Genomic DNA, 18,868 nt, shown 5'->3' on the forward strand with positions numbered 1-18,868 from the left:
CAGCCAGAATGTCTAAGATCAGCAAAACAACTGAAAACAAATGCTGGAAGAATGGGTCATGGAAACAGAACCCTCATCCACTGCTGATGGAAATGCAAACTGGTGCAGCCACTCTGGAAATCAATATGGAGATTCCACAAAAACAAAAAAATAAGTGTACCATATGACACAGAACCAGTGCTCCTTGGACCTCAACACTCAGAGGACCTGGCATCCTGCTACAGAGATACTTGCTCAGCCATATTCACTGCTGTTCTGTTCACAATAGCTAGAGAATGGAGACAACCCAACTGTCCTTCAGTTAGTATATGGATAGTGAAAATGTGGTACATATACACAATGGAATACTATTCAGTTGTAAAGAAAAATGAAATCATGAAAATTGCAGGTAAATAGATGGAACTAGGAAAGATCATACTGAGTGACATAGCCCAGACTCAAAAAGACAAACAGCACATGTTCTGTTATCTGTGGTTCCTAGCCTCAAAGCTTCAGCTATGAGCACATGAGCAGTTAGCAGAGAGCAAGAAAGTAGAGAAGAACCAAGGTGGGTGACCCCTAGAGAGGGGACTAGTGGAATACAATTGACATAAATATTTAATTGCAGAATAACTAAACTTGGTTTATCCATAGAGGATAAAATTATGTCATACAAGAACCTGGCATCATAGTCTTTAATGAATAACCAACTCAGAAAGGCAAATGCTTCATTTTTCTTCTCATATGTGGAAAACAAACCATGACGTGGAAGGGGACTATTTGTAAAGACTGAAGGTCCTGTAAGAGGAAGGAGGCACAAGAGAATGTAACAGAGGTTGGATATTTCCAGTATACATTATACATATAAAAGAATCATAGCTAGGGATGTCCCCCGTGTTAGAATGACCTGTAAAGCACAAGTTCCTAGCCTGCATTCCTAGAGCTGTGAGAACAGTCCAATAAAAACAAGATTTGGCTGGGTGTGGTGGCACACACATTTAATCCCAACAGAGGCAGGTGGATCTCTGTGTTCAAGCCAGGTCTGGTCTACAAAGTGAGTTGTAGGCCAGTCAGGGCCACATGGTAAGATCTTATTAAAACAATAATAGTATTTCAGAAAAGAAAGGTACTTTCTTTTTAACATGATAATATTAAAGTGATTATAGTATTGAAAGGTATCAAGGAAATGTAAATTTATATTTTTAAAATATTCAGAGCCTTGAAAATATTTAATATACTCACTATACTAAGCATTAGAATGTAAAGTCCTTTCTGTGACATGCCTACCTTGATGTTTTTTCTTAATTCCATTTAATAACCTCCCACCTGACAGATGGGCAATTGAGAGAAGGACTGAGGAAGAAGAGGAGGAGGAGGAGGAGGAAGAGGAGGAGTTATGCACTGACTCTTCAGGGGCCACCACCTGGAATGCAGAAGGTAACAGAGCTCAAGCCCCACAGAGGATGATGGAGAACAGGTCATTCAGGAGTTTCTGGAAATTAGTGATGAGAAACCTCAGCATTTCTTGTGTGTGAGACTGTTAGTGGCTGATAAATTATCTGGTAAAAACAAAGGCAGCCATTGGTGATTTTATGAATGAATACATTTGAGGAGCCTGTTAAATGTTGATTCTAATTCAGTAGGTCTGGAATGGACCTTGAGTCCATGTCTCTAGCAAGCTCTCATGTGACACATATATGGCAAGCTGAGCAGGCTCGATCTGAGAATCTCTGGGAAAGTGGCTTGGCTCTTGTCCAATATAGCAGGGAAACAGTGTATGCAAATATATAGTAAATACATACAAAAGCAACCATGTAAAAGTGGTTCCAGAAAAGATTGTGTCAAAGTGATGGCTATCACTGGCAGCCAGCATGGCCAGCTGGACAGACCTAGAAAGCAGACGCATTTTAACATGCGGAATCAATGGTGTAAGTGGGGGTGGAGAGCATGTCTTCTCGCCACTTCCCATGAAGATGACTCATTCTGTCTCTCAGTCCGCTCGCTCTACACTGCAATAGTAAGGTGTGTGGGACTGGGTACCTTCTAAGGAAGGAAAGGGATCTATGCAGATCACAGGTCAGGAGGACAGCATTAGAGGTGGAAGCTACAGGAGCAGCAGTGTGCCTACAAAGGAGCCTCTGTGCATGGACTTTCACTAACCAGTCTGAGCTCTGGCGTGTAGCTGAACTGTACCTGCCATGCTGTGAAGACATCACTGTAAGACAACAAGCTCCAAAGCACTAGAGAGGGAGGCAGGCAGATTTCTGTGAACTCAGGCTAGCCTTATCTACGTAACGACTTCCAGCATAGTCAGGGCTATACGGTGAGACCAGCTCTTAAAAAACAATTATTTTTAGACAGGAACAATACAGGCAACCTCTAATTACTTGAATGCATATATTGAGAGTCTTGAGAGTCCAGAGAGCTAAGTATTCCCTCATAATCGACACTTGTATTGGTTAAAATCTGATTATATTATTTCCTCTAACATTTTCAACATTTTAATTTATTATTTATAGTGTTAATTATTATATCAATTATTATATTATATACCTCATTTGTTATTATATTATTAGATTATTAGTATTCATGTTTTCATCTCATTTTAGGAGAACTGAAAGAAGACCAAAGGAAACAGGTAAAGTGTTCTGTGAGAAAAGTATACAACTGACTGAACTCTACGAAAATGCTGTCTGTTGGTTGGCACCTATATTAACCAGACTATAGCCATTTAACTTTTTATTTTTAGTAAAACTCCCTCTAAAGCCATCAACAGTTGAAAATTAATAGGCTGGGAGCCAAGTAATATAGCAGCAATCTATATCTGTTTGTATCTATGTATGTCTAAGTATCTGTGCATATTACTCTCTCACTAGTGAATGCTTGAAATTATTCAGAAGACATAAAAAGACTTAGCATAGGAAACTTATCTAATGCTATTCATTTTATATAATTTTATAAGATGTGCATATGGAATACCATTTCTGACAGGTGGTCCTAAGCCCCTCTCTTTATTCTGTCTCTGACAATCTATCTAAGTTCATCAATTAAAAATAAAAGTCATGTAAGAAAAAAAACCTCATAGTATATAAGTAACAGTATATGAATATAAATGATCATGTGAAATGACTTATATAGGGCATCATTACTTAAATCTACATTTCTTTTTTATTAAGTTCACTCTGTAGCCCAGGCTTAGTAGAGCTCACTGGGGGATACTGGTTAGTTCATATTGTTGTTCTACCTATAGGGTTGCAGACCCCTTCAGCTCCTTGGGTACCTTCTCTAGCTCCTCCATTGGGGGCCCTGTATTCCATCCAATAGATGACTGTGAGCATCCACTTCTGTATTTGCAAGGCACTGGCATAGTCTCACAGGAGACAGCTATATCAGGATCCTGTCAGCAAAATCTTGGCATAAGCAATAGTGCCTGGGTTTAGTGGTTGTTTATGAGATGGGTCCTCGAGTGGGGCAGTATCTGGATGGTCCTTCCTTCAGTCTCAGCTCTAAACATTGTCTCTGTAGCTCATTCCATGGGTATTTTGCTCCCCATTCTAAGAAGGAGCAAAGTATCCACACTTTGATCTTCCTTCTTGAGTTTCATGTGTTTTGCAAATTGTATCTTGGATATTCTAAGTTTCTGGGCTAATATCCTCTTATCAGTGAGTGCATATCATGTGTGTTCTTTTGTGATTGGGTTACCTCACTGAGCATGATATCCTCCAGATCCATCCATTTGCCTAAGAATTTCATGAATTCATTGTTTTTAATAGCTGAGTAGTACTCCATTGTGTAAATTTACCACATTTTCTGTATTCATTCGTCTGTTGAGGGACATCTGGGTTCTTTCCAGCTTCTGGCTATTATAAATAAGACCACTATGAACATAGTGGAGCATGTGTCCTTATTACAAGTTATGGCACCTTCTGGGTATTTGCCAATGAGTGGTGTTACTGGATCTTCTGGTAGTACTATGTCCAATTTTCTGAGGAACCACCAGACTGATTTCCAGAGTAGTTGTACAAGCTTGCAATCCCACCAGCAATGGAGGAGTGTTCATCCTTCTCCACATCCTTGCCAGCATCTGCTGTCACCTGAATTTTTTATCTTAGCTATTCTGACTAGTATGAGGTGGAATCTCAGGGTTGTTTTGATTAGCATTTCCCTAATGATTAAGGATGTTGAACATTTTTTTCAGGTGCTTCTCAGCCATTCGGTATTCCTCAGTTGAGAATTCTTTGTTTAGTGCTATACCCCATTTTTCAATAGAGTTATTTCTTTTCTGTAGTCAAACTTCTTGAGTTCTTTATATATATTGGATATTAGTCCCTTATCAAATGTAGGACTGGTAATGAACTTTTCCCAATCAGTTGGTGACCTTTTTGTCTTATTGACAGTGTCTTTTGCCTTATAGAAGCTTTGCAATTTTTTGAGGTCCCATTTGTCGATTCTTGACCTTATAGCATGAGCCATTGCTGTTCTGTACAGGAATTTTTCCCATGTACCAATATCTTCGAGGCTTTTCCCCACTTTCTCCTCTATAAGTGTCAGTGTCTCTGGTTTTATGTGGAGTCCTTGATCCACTTAGATTTGACCTTTGTACAAGGAGATAAAAATGGAGCAATTCGAATTCTTAAATGCTGTCTTTTTTTCCCACTGGAAGGTTTTAGCTCCTTTGTCAAAGATCAACTGATCATATATGTGTGGGTTCATTTCTGGGTCTTCAGTTCTGTTCCATTGATCTACCTGTCTGTCGCTGTACCAGTACTGTGCAGTTTTTATCACAATTGCTCTGTAGTATGGCTTGAGGTCAGGCATGGTGATTCTACCAGAGGTTCTTTTATTGTTGAGAATAGTTTTTGCTATTCTAGGTTTTTTGTTATTCCAGATGAATGTGCAGATTGCCCTTTATAATTAGGTGAAGAATTGAGTTGGAATTTTGATGGGGATTGCATTGAATCTGTAGATTGATTACAGCAAAATAGCCATTTTTACTATGTTAACCCTGCCAATCCATGAGTGTGGAAGATCTTCCTATTTTCTGAGATCTTCTTCGATTTCTTTCTTCAGAGACTTGAAGTTATTATCATACTGATCTTTCACTTCCTTAGTTAGAGTCACAACAATGTCTTATAAATTATTTGTGACTATGGTGAAGGGTGTTATTTCCCTAATTTCTTTCTCAGCCTGTTTTCCTTTGTGTAGAAAAAGGCCACTGATTTGTTTGACTTAATTTTATATTCAGTTACTTTGCTGAAGTTGTTTGTCAGGTTTAGAAGTCCTCTGGTGGGATTTTTAGGGTCACTTATATATACTATCATATCATCTGCAAATGGTGGTAATTTTGACTTCCTCCTGTCTAATATGTATCCCCTTGATCTCCTTTTGTTGTCGAGTTGCTCTGGCTAGGACTTCAAGTACTATTGACAAGGTAGGGAGAATGTGGGCAGCCTTGTCTAGTCCTTGATTTTAGTGTAATTCCTTCAAGTTTCTCTCCATTTAGTTTGATGTTAGCTACTGGTTTGCCATATATTTTTTTTTTTCTGTGTTTAGGTATGGACCTTGAATTTCTGATCTTTCCAAGACTTTTATCATGAATGGGTGTTGGATTTTGTCAAATGCTTTCTCAGCATCTAAGGAGATGATCATGTGTTTTTTGTCTTTGAGTTTGTTTATATAGTGGTTTACATTGATGGATTCCGTGTATTAAACCATCCCTGCATCCCTCGGATGAAGCATACTTGTTCATGATACATGATCTTTTTGATGTGTTCTTGGATTCAGTTTGCAAGAATTTTATTGAGTATTTTTATATTGATATTCATAAGGGAAATTGGTCTGAAGTTCTCTTTCTTTGTTGGGTCTTTGTGTGGCTTAGGTATCAGAGTAATTGTGGCTTCATGGAATGAATTGGGTAGCATACCTTCTGTTTCTATTTTGTGGAATAGTTTGAGGAGAATTGGAATTAGGTCTTTGAAGGTCGGATAGAACTCTGCACTAAACCCATTTGGTCCTAGGTATTTTTTGGTTGGGAGACTATTAATGAGTGCTTCTATTCCTTTAGGGGATATGGGACTGTTTAGGTCATTAATCTGATCCCAATTTAACTGTGATACCTGGTATCTGTCTAGGAAATTGTCAGTTTCATCCAGGTTTTCCAGTTTTGTTGATAGCCTTTTGTAATAGGATCTGACGGTGTTTTGGATTTCCTCAGGTTCTGTTGTCATGTCTCCCTTTTTATTTCTGATTCTGTTAATTAGGATGCTGTCGCTGTGCCCTCTAGTTAGTCTTGGTAAGGGTTTATCTATGTTGTTGATTTTCTCAAAGAACCAGTTCCTGGTTTGGTTGATTCTTTGAATAGTTCTTTTTGTTTCCACTTGGTTGATTTCAGCCCCGAGTTTGATTATTTCCTGCTGTCTATTCCTCTTGGGTGAATTTGCTTCCTTTTGTTCTAGAGCTTTTAGGTGTGCTGTCAAGCTGCTAGTGTATCCTCTCTCCAGTTTCTTTTTGGGGGCACTCAGAGCTGTGAGTTTTCCTCTTAGGACTTCTTTCATTGTGTCCCATAAGTTTGGGTATGTTGTGGCTTCATTTTCATTAAACTCTAAAAAGTCTTTAATTTCTTTCTGTATTTCTTCCTTGACCAATTTATCAATGAGTGGAATGTTGTTCAGCTTCCACATGTATGTGGGTGTTCTATTGTTTATGTTATTATTGAAGATCAGCCTTAATCCACAGTGATCTGACAGGGTGCATGGGATTATTTCAAACTTCTTGTACCTGTTGAGGCCTGTTTTATTATTGATTATATGGTCAGTTTTGGAGAAGGTACCATGAGGTGCTGAGAATATGGTATATCCTTTTGTTTTAGGATATAACGTTCTATAGATATCTGCTAAATCCTTTTGTTGAATAACTTCTGTTAGTTTCACTGTGTCTCTGTTCAGTTTCTGTTTCCAGGATCTGTCCATTGGTGACAGTGGGGTGTTGAAGTCTCCCACTATTATTGTGCAGTGCAATGTGTACTTTGAGCTTTACTAAAGTTTCCTTAATAAGCATGGATGCCCTTGCATTTGGGGCATAGATGTTCAGAATGAAGAGTTCATTTTGGAAGATTTTAACTTTGATGAGTATGAAGTGCCCCTCCTTGTCTTTTTTGATAACTCTTGGCTGGAAGCTGATTTTATTTGATATTAGAATGGCTACTCCAGCTTGTTTCTTCATACCATTTGCTTGGAAAAGTGTTTTCCAGCCTTTTACTCTGAGTTAGTGTCTGTCTTTGTCCCTGAGATGGGTTTCCTGTATGCAGTAAAATGTTAGGTCCTGTTTATGTAGCCAGTCTGTTAGCCTATGTCTTTTTATTTTGGAATTGAGTCCATTGATATTAAGAGATATTAAAGAAAAGTAATTGTTGCTTCCTGTTATTTTTGTTGTTAGAGTTGTCATTCTGTTCTTGTGGCTATCTTCTTTTAGTTTTGTTGAAGGATTACTTTCTTGCTTTTTCTAGGGCATAGCTTCCCTCCTTGTGTTGGCGTCTTCCCTTTATTATCCTTTGAATTGTTGGATTTGTGGAAAGATACTGTGTTAATTTGGTTTTGTCATGGAATATCTTGTTTTCTCCATCTGTGGTAATTGAGAGTTTTGCAGGGTGTGGTAGCCTGGGCTGGTATTTGTGTTCTTTTAAGGTCTGTATATCATCTGTCCAGGATCTTCTGGCTTTCATAATCTCTGTTGAGAAGTGTGGTGTAATTCTAATAGGTCTGCCTTTATATGTTACTTGACCTTTTTCCCTTACTGCTTTTAATATTCTATCTTTATTTAGTACATTTGTTGTTTTGATTATTATGTGTCAGGAGGAATTTCTTTTCTGGTCCAGTCTATTTGGAGTTGTGTAGGCTTCTTGTATGTTCATGGGCATCTCTTTCTTTAGGTTAGTGAAATTTTCTTCTATAATTTTTTTGAAGATATTTACTGTCCCTTTAAGTTGAAAATCTTCATTCTCATCTATACCTATTATCCTTAGGTTTAGTTTTCTCATTGTGTCCTGGATTTCCTGGATGTTTTGGGTTAGAATCTTTTTGCATTTCGCATTTTCTTTGATTGTTGTGCCCATGTTCTCTATGGAGTCTTCTGCACCTGAGATTCTGTCTTCCATCTCTTGTATTCTGTTGGTGATGCTTGCATCTATGGCTCCTGATTTCTTTCCTAGGATTTCTATCTCCAGAGTTGTCTCCCTTTGGGTTTTCTTCATTGTTTCTACTTCCAGTTTTAGATCTTGGATGGTTTTATTTTATTCCTTCACCGGTTTGGCAGTGTTTTCCTGTAATTCTTTAAGGGACTTTTGTTCTTCCTCTTTAAGGACTTCTACCTGTTCAACAGTGTTTTCCTGTAATTCTTTGAGGGATTTTTGTACTTCCTCTTTAAGGTCTTCTACCTGTTTAGCAGTGTTCTCCTGTATTTCTTTTATTTATTTATTTATTTATTTATTTATTTATTTATTTATTATATGTAAGTACACTGTAGCTGTCTTCAGACACTCCAGAAGAGGGCGTTGGATCTTGTTACAGATGGTTGTGAGCCACCATGTGGTTGCTGGGATTTGAACACCGGACCTTCGGAAGAGCAGTCGGGTGCTCTTACCCACTGAGCCATCTCACCAGCCCCCTGTATTTCTTTAAGTGAGTTATTAATGCCCTTTTTAAAATCCTCTACCAGCATCATGAGGTATGATTTTAAATCAGAATCTTGTTTTTCCAATTTGTTGGGGTATCCAGGACTTGCTGTGGTGGGAGTACTGAGTTCTGATGATGCTGATTAATCTTGGTTTCTGTTAGTAAAATTTTTAAATTTGCCTTTCACAACCTGGTAGTCTCTGGTGTTAGATGCTCTAGCTGTCTCTGACTGTGAGTCTGTTAGCCTCTGTCAGCACTCCTGGGAGACTAGCTCTCTCTTGAGTTGGGGGATGGGGAGGGCCCTGGACACTTGCTGTAGCTAATCTCTCTTCTGGTGGGGAAGGTGCTCAGAGGTCTGAGGATCAGCTCTGCCTCCTGGCTGAGGTTGATGACCTGCTGGAAGGGACCCTGTCCAAGAAGCTCTGTTGTGTCTGTGGCCTGCATGTACTTGCCTGCATGGACCTGCCTCAGAGAGACCCTAGATAGAAAATGGGGATCTCACCTGAGTCCAGGTGTCAGAGCACTCCCTGTAGGCAAGCTCTTCTCTGTCAGGGAAAGTGCACAGAAGACTGAGGGTCATCTCTGCCTCCTGGCTAAGGATCAACCAAATTCTTCATAGTCATACCTATACTGACATTATTTTTAAATCTGGATTTACTTAAAAGGAAAACAGACTATATTCCAATGGATATGCATGAATAAACTGCAGCAATCAGTTTGCTAAAAATAAAAGAAACTGGAGCCAGGCGTGGTGGCACATGCCTTTAATGGGCATATATCCAGAAGATGTCCCAACCGGTAAGAAGGACACATGCTCCACTATGTTCATAGCAGCCTTATTTATAATAGCCAGAAGCTGGAAAGAACCCAGATGTCCCTCAACAGAGGAATGGATACAAAAAATGTGGTACATTTACACAATGGAGTACTACTCAGCTATTAAAAAGAATGAATTCACGAAATTCCTAGGCAAATGGTTGGACCTGGAGGGCATCATCCTGAGTGAGGTAACCCAATTACAAAAGAACTAAAATGAAATGTACTCACTGATAAGTGGATATTAACCCAGAAACTTAGTATAGCGAGATATAAGGTACAATATGTAAAACATATGAAACTGAAGAAGAACGAAGACCAAAGTGTGGACACTTTGCTCATTCTTAGAATTGGAAACAATCACCCATGGAAGGAGTTACAGAGACAAAGTTTGGAGCTGAGACAAAAGGATGGTCCATCTAGAGACTGCCATATCCAGGGATCAATCCCATAATTAGCCTCCAAGCGATGACACCATTGCATACACTAGCAAGCCTTTGTTGCAAGGACGGTGATATAGCTGCCCCTTGTGAGACTAGGCCGGGGCCTAGCAAACACAGAAGTGGATGCTCACAGTCAACTATTGGATGGATCACAGGGCCCCCAATGGAGAAGCTAGAGAAAGTACCCAAGGAGCTAAAGAGATCTGCAACCCTATCGGAGGAACAACATTATGAACTAACCAGTACCCCAGAGCTCTTGACTCTAGCTGCATATGTATCCAAAGATGACCTAGTCGGCCATCACTGGAAAGAGAGGCCCATTGGTCAGGCAAATGTTATATGCCCCAGTACAGGGGAATGCCAGGGCCAAAAAATGGGAATGGGTGGGTAGGGGAGTGAGAGGGGGGACTTTTGGGATAGCATTGGAAATGTAATTGAAGAAAATACGTAATAAAAAAAAAAAAGAAAGTTAAAAAAAAAAAGGCAGCTAGAACTTTGTTTTCATGCATGCACATCTTGCAGTGAGGTCCATTTGTTATGTAATTGAGATGTATTACTAATTATACTCTTTCAAAAGGTAGACATTTTGAGTGGTTTTCTTCCTCAACAAGTTCCTCAACAAGTTGGTTTCTATGACACGAAGCTTATAAACAGCAGGAAAAAAGTTGATTCTTTCATCAATATTTAGAGCAAGGATCTGCAAACATTTTCTATAAAGTGCATGATAGAAAATATTTAGGCTTTGTAGACTATGATGATGTTATAGCTGTGTTACTCTGACGTTATACCAAAAAAAAATCCTAAATAAATTCTTAATTGAAGGTCCTTATGTTCCTAAAAAAAATGTAATTATCATAAAAACATGAATTTCATACAGTGTTGTAAAATATGCTTTGATTTATTTATTTTTTTTTTTTTTGCAAAGTGCAAAAAGTCTTTTGTGGGGAGACTTTGGCTACCTAGCTTTTCCTTTTTACTCGAAAGCCTTACAGTGTTGGAGGGTAAATTGGATATGCACCTTTAGCCATACATATTCTGACCTCAGATTCAGAGTAATGAGGCAGGAGGGTTGCTTTGAGTTTAAAGGTAGCCTGGAAAGGTCTCAAAATAAAGTGAATCCTTACTAGCGCTGGTAAGACGGCTTCTGGGGTTAAGATACCTGCTACCACGCCTGAGTTCAACCCCTCTGATCTACATGGTGAAGGGAGGGAGCTGGCTCCCCCAAGCTGTCCTCTTGGCCCAGAAAGTGCATTACTTGTTATAACTCTGGCTCATGTCAGGTGTGGTAGTGTGCACTGTAATTCTGGCACTTGGAAGTTGGAGGCAGGAGAGGCAGATGGTCCAGACCACCCATGGCTACACAGTGATTGAGTTTCAGGCCAGCATGGACTACAGCACATTTACTGCTGTACAGGCTGTAAACTTTCTTAAGATCCTGTGGCTAGTTTGCATACTGTCTTGCTGTTAAGAACAGAAATTGCATATTGTTTCCCAAATAACTAATGTAGGTACAAGGAAGAGAATACATAATTCTTTTTTTATTTTAGATATTTTCTTCATTTACAATCAAATGCTATCCCAAAAGTTTCATATACCTTCTCTCACCCTGCTCTCCAACTCACCCACTCTCACTACCTGGCCCTGGTATTCCCCTGTATTGAGGGATATAATCTTTGCACAACCAAGGGCCTCTCCTCCCAATGATAGCCAATTAGGCCATCTTCTAATACATATGCAGCTAGAGACATGAGCTCAGGGGGTACTGGTTAGTTCATATTGCTGTCCCTCCTATAGGTTTACAGACCTCTTCAGCTCCTTGGGTACTTTCTCTAGCTCCTCCATTGGGGACCATGTGTTCCATCCAATAGATAACTCTGAGCATCCACTTCTGTATTTGCCAGGCCTCCCAAGAGTCAGCTATATCAGGGTCCTGTTGGCAAAATCTTGCTGGCATATGCAATTGTGCCTGCATTTTGTGGTTGCTTATGGTATGGATCCCTGGAAGAGGTAGTCTCTGCATGGTCCTTCCTTCCATCTCATCTCCAAACTTTGTCTCTGTAACTCCTTCCATGGGTATTTTGTTCCCCCTTCTAAGGAGGGATGAAGTAGCCACACTTTGGTATTCCTTCTTCTTGAGTTTCATGTGTTTTGCAAATTGTATCTTGGATATTCTAAGTTTCTGGGCTAATATCCACTTATCAGTGAGTACATATTATGTGAGGTCTTTTGTGATTGGGTTACCTCACTCAGGATGATACCCTCCAGGTCCATCCATTTGCCTAAGAATTTCATGAATTCATTGTTTTTAATAGCTGAGTAGTACTCCATTGTGTAAATGTACCACATTTTCTGTATCCATTCCTCTGTTGAGGAATATAATTCTGACTAGATAATAATATCCCAGATGTAACATGTTACATGTTAAACAAAGCGTGGTTTTGTGTCCAAAGGTTCTAACCTTGTTCCTCTTGGAAATTAGTGCTTGTTAAATCAGAAGCAGGTGACACCATTAGTAACAGTATTAGTAACATGGAGGAAATCTGTCATAAAATGTCACAAAGAAGACAACAGCATTAAGTGACAGTAGCCCAAATCCAGCTGTAACAAACTAGCCCTTAACATTGGCAAGTCTGCATGCACAAAGAGAAAGTGACCTGGTCCGAGCCAGCACTGGGTGGCAATCATAGTACATGACATATGTTGAAATCATATGTGGAAATCAGCTGAGAAAGTCAGAATGCCATTTTGTTGCTATAAATTACTTCAAAAATTAACATGCACTTTAAATTCAGTCAAGAATTAGCAAGGTGTCAGCATACAGCAAAGTTGAGGACAGCTTTGCTTTGACTGTAACTCCTATACCGAGCAGAGAAAGCCGAACTGCACAGTCCCCAGTGCTTATCATCGACTAAAGCCTCACCAGACTCAGTCCAGTAGTCCTCCTTTGACTACTAAACACTACTTTGAAGTGTTTCTAGAATTAGTAAACATAGGAAGAGTCCATGCCTAAGAACATTCATCATAGGGTTATTTATAAAAAGAGGAAATTATAAACTGTATAAAATTAATTTAAAAGGAATGGTTAATATATAATGTGTAATGGAACAAAGTTCAGACATTAAAATTAGACACTATTTATCCAAATGCCAGTTGAGAATATGGCTTACTGGTAGAGTGTTTCCCTAGCATGCACAAGACCCTGGGCTCAATCCCCAACATGACCTAGATGTGTGTTTACATTTTTTAAAATAATTTCATTTATTAAAATACATATGGAAAAATAATGAAAGCAAATATTTAACCATATATTTACATTTTCTAAATTGTATTTAATGAATATCTTTACTTTTTATAATATTAAATTATCACATCTAAAATACTTTATTGTGTTAATCTTAATATGTCTGCTTAAGATAAAAAGGATACTAGTCAATGTCTGAAGGCAATTTCTCAACTTGTGTGTTGTGACCCTCTAAGGATTGAATGACCCTTTCACAGGGGGTACATATCAGATATCCTACATATCAGATATTACATTACGATTCATAACAGTAGCAAAATTACAGTTACGAAGTAACAATGAAAATAATTGTATGGTTGGGGTCACCAGAGCTTAAAGGGTCTTAGCATTTGGAAGGCTGAAAACCACTGCTGTAAAGTAAAGATTTTAAGAATCACAGGTTTTTTTTTTTTTGGTTTTTTTTTTTTTTTTTTTTTTTTTTGGTTTTTCGGGACAGGGTTTCTCTGTGTAGCCCTGGCTGTCCTGGAACTCACTTTGTAGACCAGGCTGGCCTTGAACTCAGAGATCCACCTGCCTCTGTCTCCCAAGTGCTGGGATCAAAGGCGTGCGCCACCACGCCCGGCGAATCACAGGTTTTTAAAATGAGAATTTCAGGAATAAATATTTTTTAAAGAAAACTCTGGCATCACTGGAAGGAAAAGATGAAGACAGGGATGAGGGTGGGGAGCAGGGGTGGAAGGAAGGAAAAAGGAAGAAGGGCAAAAGCTAGCTGGGGGACTTTAAGTTCAGATCCTCAGAATGCACGTGAAATCTAGGCAGGCATGATGGTCACAAGTAATCTCAGCACTTGGGAGGTAATGGGAGGCAAATAGGATAGCTACTTGCCAGACATGGCAAGCTTGAGACCAGAGAGGCCCTGCCTCAATAAGAAGAGTGGAGAGAATCAGCTGTCAACCTCAAACCTCCACATGCACATGCGCCCATGTTTGCACACCCACACACACCCCATACACATACACCAAAAATAAAAGAGAGAAAGAACTGCATGTTCTAGGAGTCTCTAGCCACACTGAGGTGGAGTCACAGTGACTCCACAGCCTTGCCCTGTTTCTTCTGCTCTGCCTTTTGATACCTCATGCATTAGTTCTGAATTGACTTTATAAATAGCTATCAGAATTGTAACCACTGAGTAAGGTAAACAGGCAAGTCTGTTTAAGAAGCATGGTGAACTTTTGGTATAGCATTGGAAATGTAAATGAGCTAAATACCTAATAAAAAATGGAAAAAAAAAAGAGTAGATATGGAAGAAATAATAAAACCCAGTGCTGCTGGGCGTGGTGGTAAAAAAAAAAAAAAAGATGATCAATCATATAACTCCAAAAGTCTGCAGTGAGTGTCTGTGCATGTCACTAGCAATCCAAAGATAACTCCATTTTTCATTGTAATGTTAACACATTTATATTTCCTTATATACTCTCCCCGTTAAAATTGTATTATATTAAAAATATATTGGCATTGAAAAAAAAAGAAGCATAGTGAATTTTTATTTCTTTTCACTGTTTTGAAATACTTAAGAATAATAAAGACATGAATGTTAGGTTGGTGTGTTACTCTGTTTGAACATGGTTTTAATTGTTTTTATCTTTTTACTTGCAGGACATTGGAGATGTTGGTTCTCTCAGAATGGTTCACTTTGGTTTGGTGTAAATCATCCGAAACACCAAAAAGAAAGCTGCCCTTTTCATTTCTTTTCTATTGACCTGATCAATAAAAATCTTCACGTGTGGATTTTAATAGAAGGAAAGATAGTAGTACATGTAGCATTGCATAAGTGACCCTCAATAAAAGTTCCGAAACAATTGTTTTCATAATGTGTATGCTTTTCAAATTCTGGAACTATACATTTGAATCATCAAAGGTAGGATATTTAAACTTGTTCTGCCACATCTTTTAAAATTTTCCTTCCCTGGGGACTGGATGATTCAGTAGTTACAAAGACTTGTTCTTACAGAGGACCCAGGTTCAATTCCCACCACCCACATGGTGGCTTATGACTGTCCTTAATTCCAGATCCAAGGGAGCCAGTGCCCTCTTCTGACCTCCTCAGGCACCAAGCACAGACATGTGGTGTGAGCAAAACACTTATACATATATAATAAAACAAATCCTTACAAATTTCTTCTCCTGCTTTTATTCACATTACTAATGAGATGTTTATTAAGCAAATGTTTCTGTCCAGACCTCCTAAAACAAAAAGTTCTCCATTGTAGATTTTTGCAATGAGGAACTGGCACCCCTTGCCACAGCCAGCATGTAATAGGAAATTTGAGCTCCTTTAGCTCAGGCTTCCTCTCTCAACATTCTTTCCACTGTGCTGTATGGAAATGTAGAAATGTGAAATACATGGGGTGGGTGGTGCTAATGTTCTGTCTCCTATGTAACATACTGTCCTTTGTCTCTGACCCCAAGTCCCATCCATCTTCTCCCAGCACCTATAAAGTTCTGTTTCCCCAGATCCAGTCCCCTCGTCTAGTTCCCAACTCTGTAGGAGAACTCACTTGGCAGCCTCCCCAGCCCTGCCCCCTCCTATCTCCTGTGGATTCCACAGATCTTCCCCTTTTAACTTCCCTCTGCCCACTTGCTGCTTCTTCCCAGATGCCAACCTCAGAAGGGACCCCCTGCTGCTCCTCTCAGGGCAAGGAGTCTGCTGAAGGCCAGGCATTCTTGCACCTCTCCTACTGCTCTTGAGATCAATTCCCAGTCTTTGTTTTTTTTAATTTTTTCCCACATTTTTATTAGATATTTTCTTCATTTACATTTCAAATGCTATCCCAAAAGTCCCCTATACCCCCCCCCCGCCCTGCTCCTCTACCCACTCACTCCCACTCCTTGGCTCAGGTGTTCCCCTGTACTGGGGCATATAAAGTTTGTAGACCAAAGGGCCTGTCTTCCCAATGATGGCCAACTACATATGCAGCTAGAGACACAGCTCTGTGGATACTGGTTAGTTCATATTGTTGTTCCACCTATAGGGTTGCAGACTCCTTCAGCTCTTGGGTATTTTCTCTACCTCCTATATTGGGGGACCTGTGTTGCATCCAATAGATGACTGTGAGCATCCACTTCTATATTTTCCAGGCACTGGCAAAGCCTCGCAGGAGACAGAATACCCAAGATACAACTTCCAAAACACAAGAAAATCAAGAAGGAAGACTAACGCTTCAATACTTCATTCCTCCCTAGAATACGGAATAAAATATCCATGGAAGGAGTTGCAGAGACAAAGTTTGGAGCTAAGACGAAAGGACAGACCATCCAGAGACTGCCCCAGTCGGGGGTCCACCCCATAATCAGCCACCAAACCCAGACACTATTGCATACGCCAGCAAAATTTTGCTGAATTCCCTCAGTCTTATCCCCAACTCTGTAGAAGGAAACCTGCTTTGGTCTCTCTTTCCTCTCTGACCCATCCCCAAGGGATGACACAGATCTTCTTCAACCTTTCCTCTCCCAGCTCATCTCAGTATCCCAACCTCTAACACCAGCAGGTATTCACTGTGAACACACCAGCTGAGCAGACCAGGAAAACAGGTGGCACACAGGCATTACACTGAAAATCCAGAAAGAAATCAGAAACCAAGGAACAAAACACTCACCCAATAAAGGCAAACCCAGAAATTAGCACCTAGACATAATCACCCAAACGCAGATTCCTAGATGCCAGAATAAAAACACAATAACAACAAGGGCAAAATGTTGTCAATAGAGCCCAGCTATCCTTCCAGAACTGACCCTGAGTATTCCAGCACAGCTGAAGCACAAGAAAAAGACCTTAAAACCAACTATAAGAAGATGATAGAAGTCCTCAAATAGGAAATGGATACATCCTCTAATGAAATCCAGGACAAAAACAAACAAAAAAAATTGGAAGAAATAAACCCCTTAAATCCAAGAAAATACAAGCAACCAGTTGAAGGAATTAAATAAGACTGTTTAAGGCATAAACATGGACCTAGAGTTAATAAAGAATGCAAACTGAGGGATTGTGGATATGAAAAAATTTAGGAATTTGAACGGGGACTATAGAGGAAAGCTTTACCAACAGAATACAGGAAATAGAAGAGAGACTCTCAGGCATCAAAGACACAATAGAAGAAATGGATACATCAGTGAAAGAAAATGTTAATTCTATATAAAAAAAAATCCTGACACAAAGCATCCAGGAAATCTATGACACTATGTAAATACCAAATCTAATAATAAGACTAGAGGAAGAAGAATCCCAGCTAGAAGGCCCAGAAAATATTTTCAACAAAATCATAGAAGAAAATTTTCTTAACCAAAAGAAGATACAAGAAGCCATACAGAACATCAAATAGACTAGACAAGAAAATAGCCTCTCCATATAATAATCAAAACAGTAAACATACAGAAACATTGAAAGACTATTAAAAGCTTCAAGGGTAAAAGACCAAGTAACATATAAAAGTGGACCTATTATAATTACCTGACTTCTCAGCGGAAACTAAAAAGCCAGAAGAACCTGTACAGATGTGGTGCAGACTCTAAGAAACTGCAAATGCCCTCCCAAACTACCATGCCCAGATCACCATAGATGGAGAAAATAAGATATTTCATGATAAAGTCAATAACGATCTACAAATCCAACACTATAGAAAGTGCTAGAAGGAAAACTCCAAGTTAAGGAGGTTAATTAAATCCATTAAAAAAATAACAGGAAATAATTTCACACCAGCAAAATCAAAAAAGGGAAACACATACCACCACCACCACCACCAACAACAACAACAACAATAAAATAACAGGAATCAACAATCATTGGTCATTAATATCTCTCACTATAAATGGTCCCAATTCCCCAATAAAACACAGAGGAACAAAATGGGTGTGAAAACAGGATCCATCCTTCTGCTGATCCAAGAAACACACCTCAACATCAAGTATAGATATTGCCTCAGGGTATAGGTTAGGAAAAAAGTATTCCAAGCAAATGTACCTAAGAAGAAAGCTGGTGTAGCCACGTTAATATCTAACAAAATAGACCAAACCAAAACTAGGCAAAAGAGATAATAGGGAAGAACACACATACTCATCAAAGAAAAACTCCACCAAGATGACATTTCAATTCTTAACATCTATGCCCCAAACACAAGAACACCCACATTTGTAAAAGAAGCAACTTAAATTACATATTATCTCTCACACACTCATAGTGGGAGACTTCAATACCCCACTTTCACCAATGGACAGGTCGTCTAGACAAAGACCAAACTGAGATAATGTTACAAACCAAATGAACCTAACATATTTACAGTACATTTTACCCAAACACAAAAGAATATCACTTCTTCTCTGCACTTTCTGTAACTTTCTCCAAAATCAACTAAATAGTCAGACATAAAGCAGGTCTCAACAAATGCAAGAAAATTGAAGTAACTCCCTGTATCCTATCAGGCCACTATAGATTAAAGCTAGATAACATCAGAAACAACAGAAACCTTATAAACTCATGGAAACTAAAAGGGTTTCTACTAAATAACAGATCAAGGCAGAAATAAAGAAATTAAATATTTTCTAGAATTCAATGAAAATGAATGCACAACATACCCAAACTTATAGGACATGATGAAAGCTGTGCTAAGAGAAAATTTCATAGCACTAAATGGCTACATTAAAAAAAATAAAATAAAAAGTGATAA

General features: G+C 39.0%; 1 protein-coding gene across 16 annotated transcripts in view; it reads left to right on the top strand.

Moving 5' to 3' along the window:
- The window catches only part of Wdpcp (WD repeat containing planar cell polarity effector), a 326,719-nt gene extending 311,703 nt beyond the window's left edge, over positions 1-15,016 (top strand). For 14 of the 16 annotated variants that reach the window (XM_006514636.3, XM_030245786.1, XM_011243680.3 and 11 more), the window contains 3 exons: positions 1,313-1,416; positions 2,589-2,617; positions 14,805-15,016. In XM_006514636.3, the coding sequence (XP_006514699.1) occupies positions 1,313-1,416; positions 2,589-2,617; positions 14,805-14,855 (184 nt within the window). In that variant the 3' untranslated portion in view covers positions 14,856-15,016. The remainder of the gene's footprint in view (positions 1-1,312; positions 1,417-2,588; positions 2,618-14,804) is intronic. The other 2 variants (NM_145425.3, NM_001364768.1) reach the window with 1 other exon arrangement.
- The last annotated feature ends 3,852 nt before the right edge of the window (positions 15,017-18,868 follow it).

The sequence above is a fragment of the Mus musculus genome, chromosome 11 (assembly GCF_000001635.26).
Source record: "Mus musculus strain C57BL/6J chromosome 11, GRCm38.p6 C57BL/6J".
In the NCBI taxonomy this organism is placed as follows: domain Eukaryota; kingdom Metazoa; phylum Chordata; class Mammalia; order Rodentia; family Muridae; genus Mus; species Mus musculus.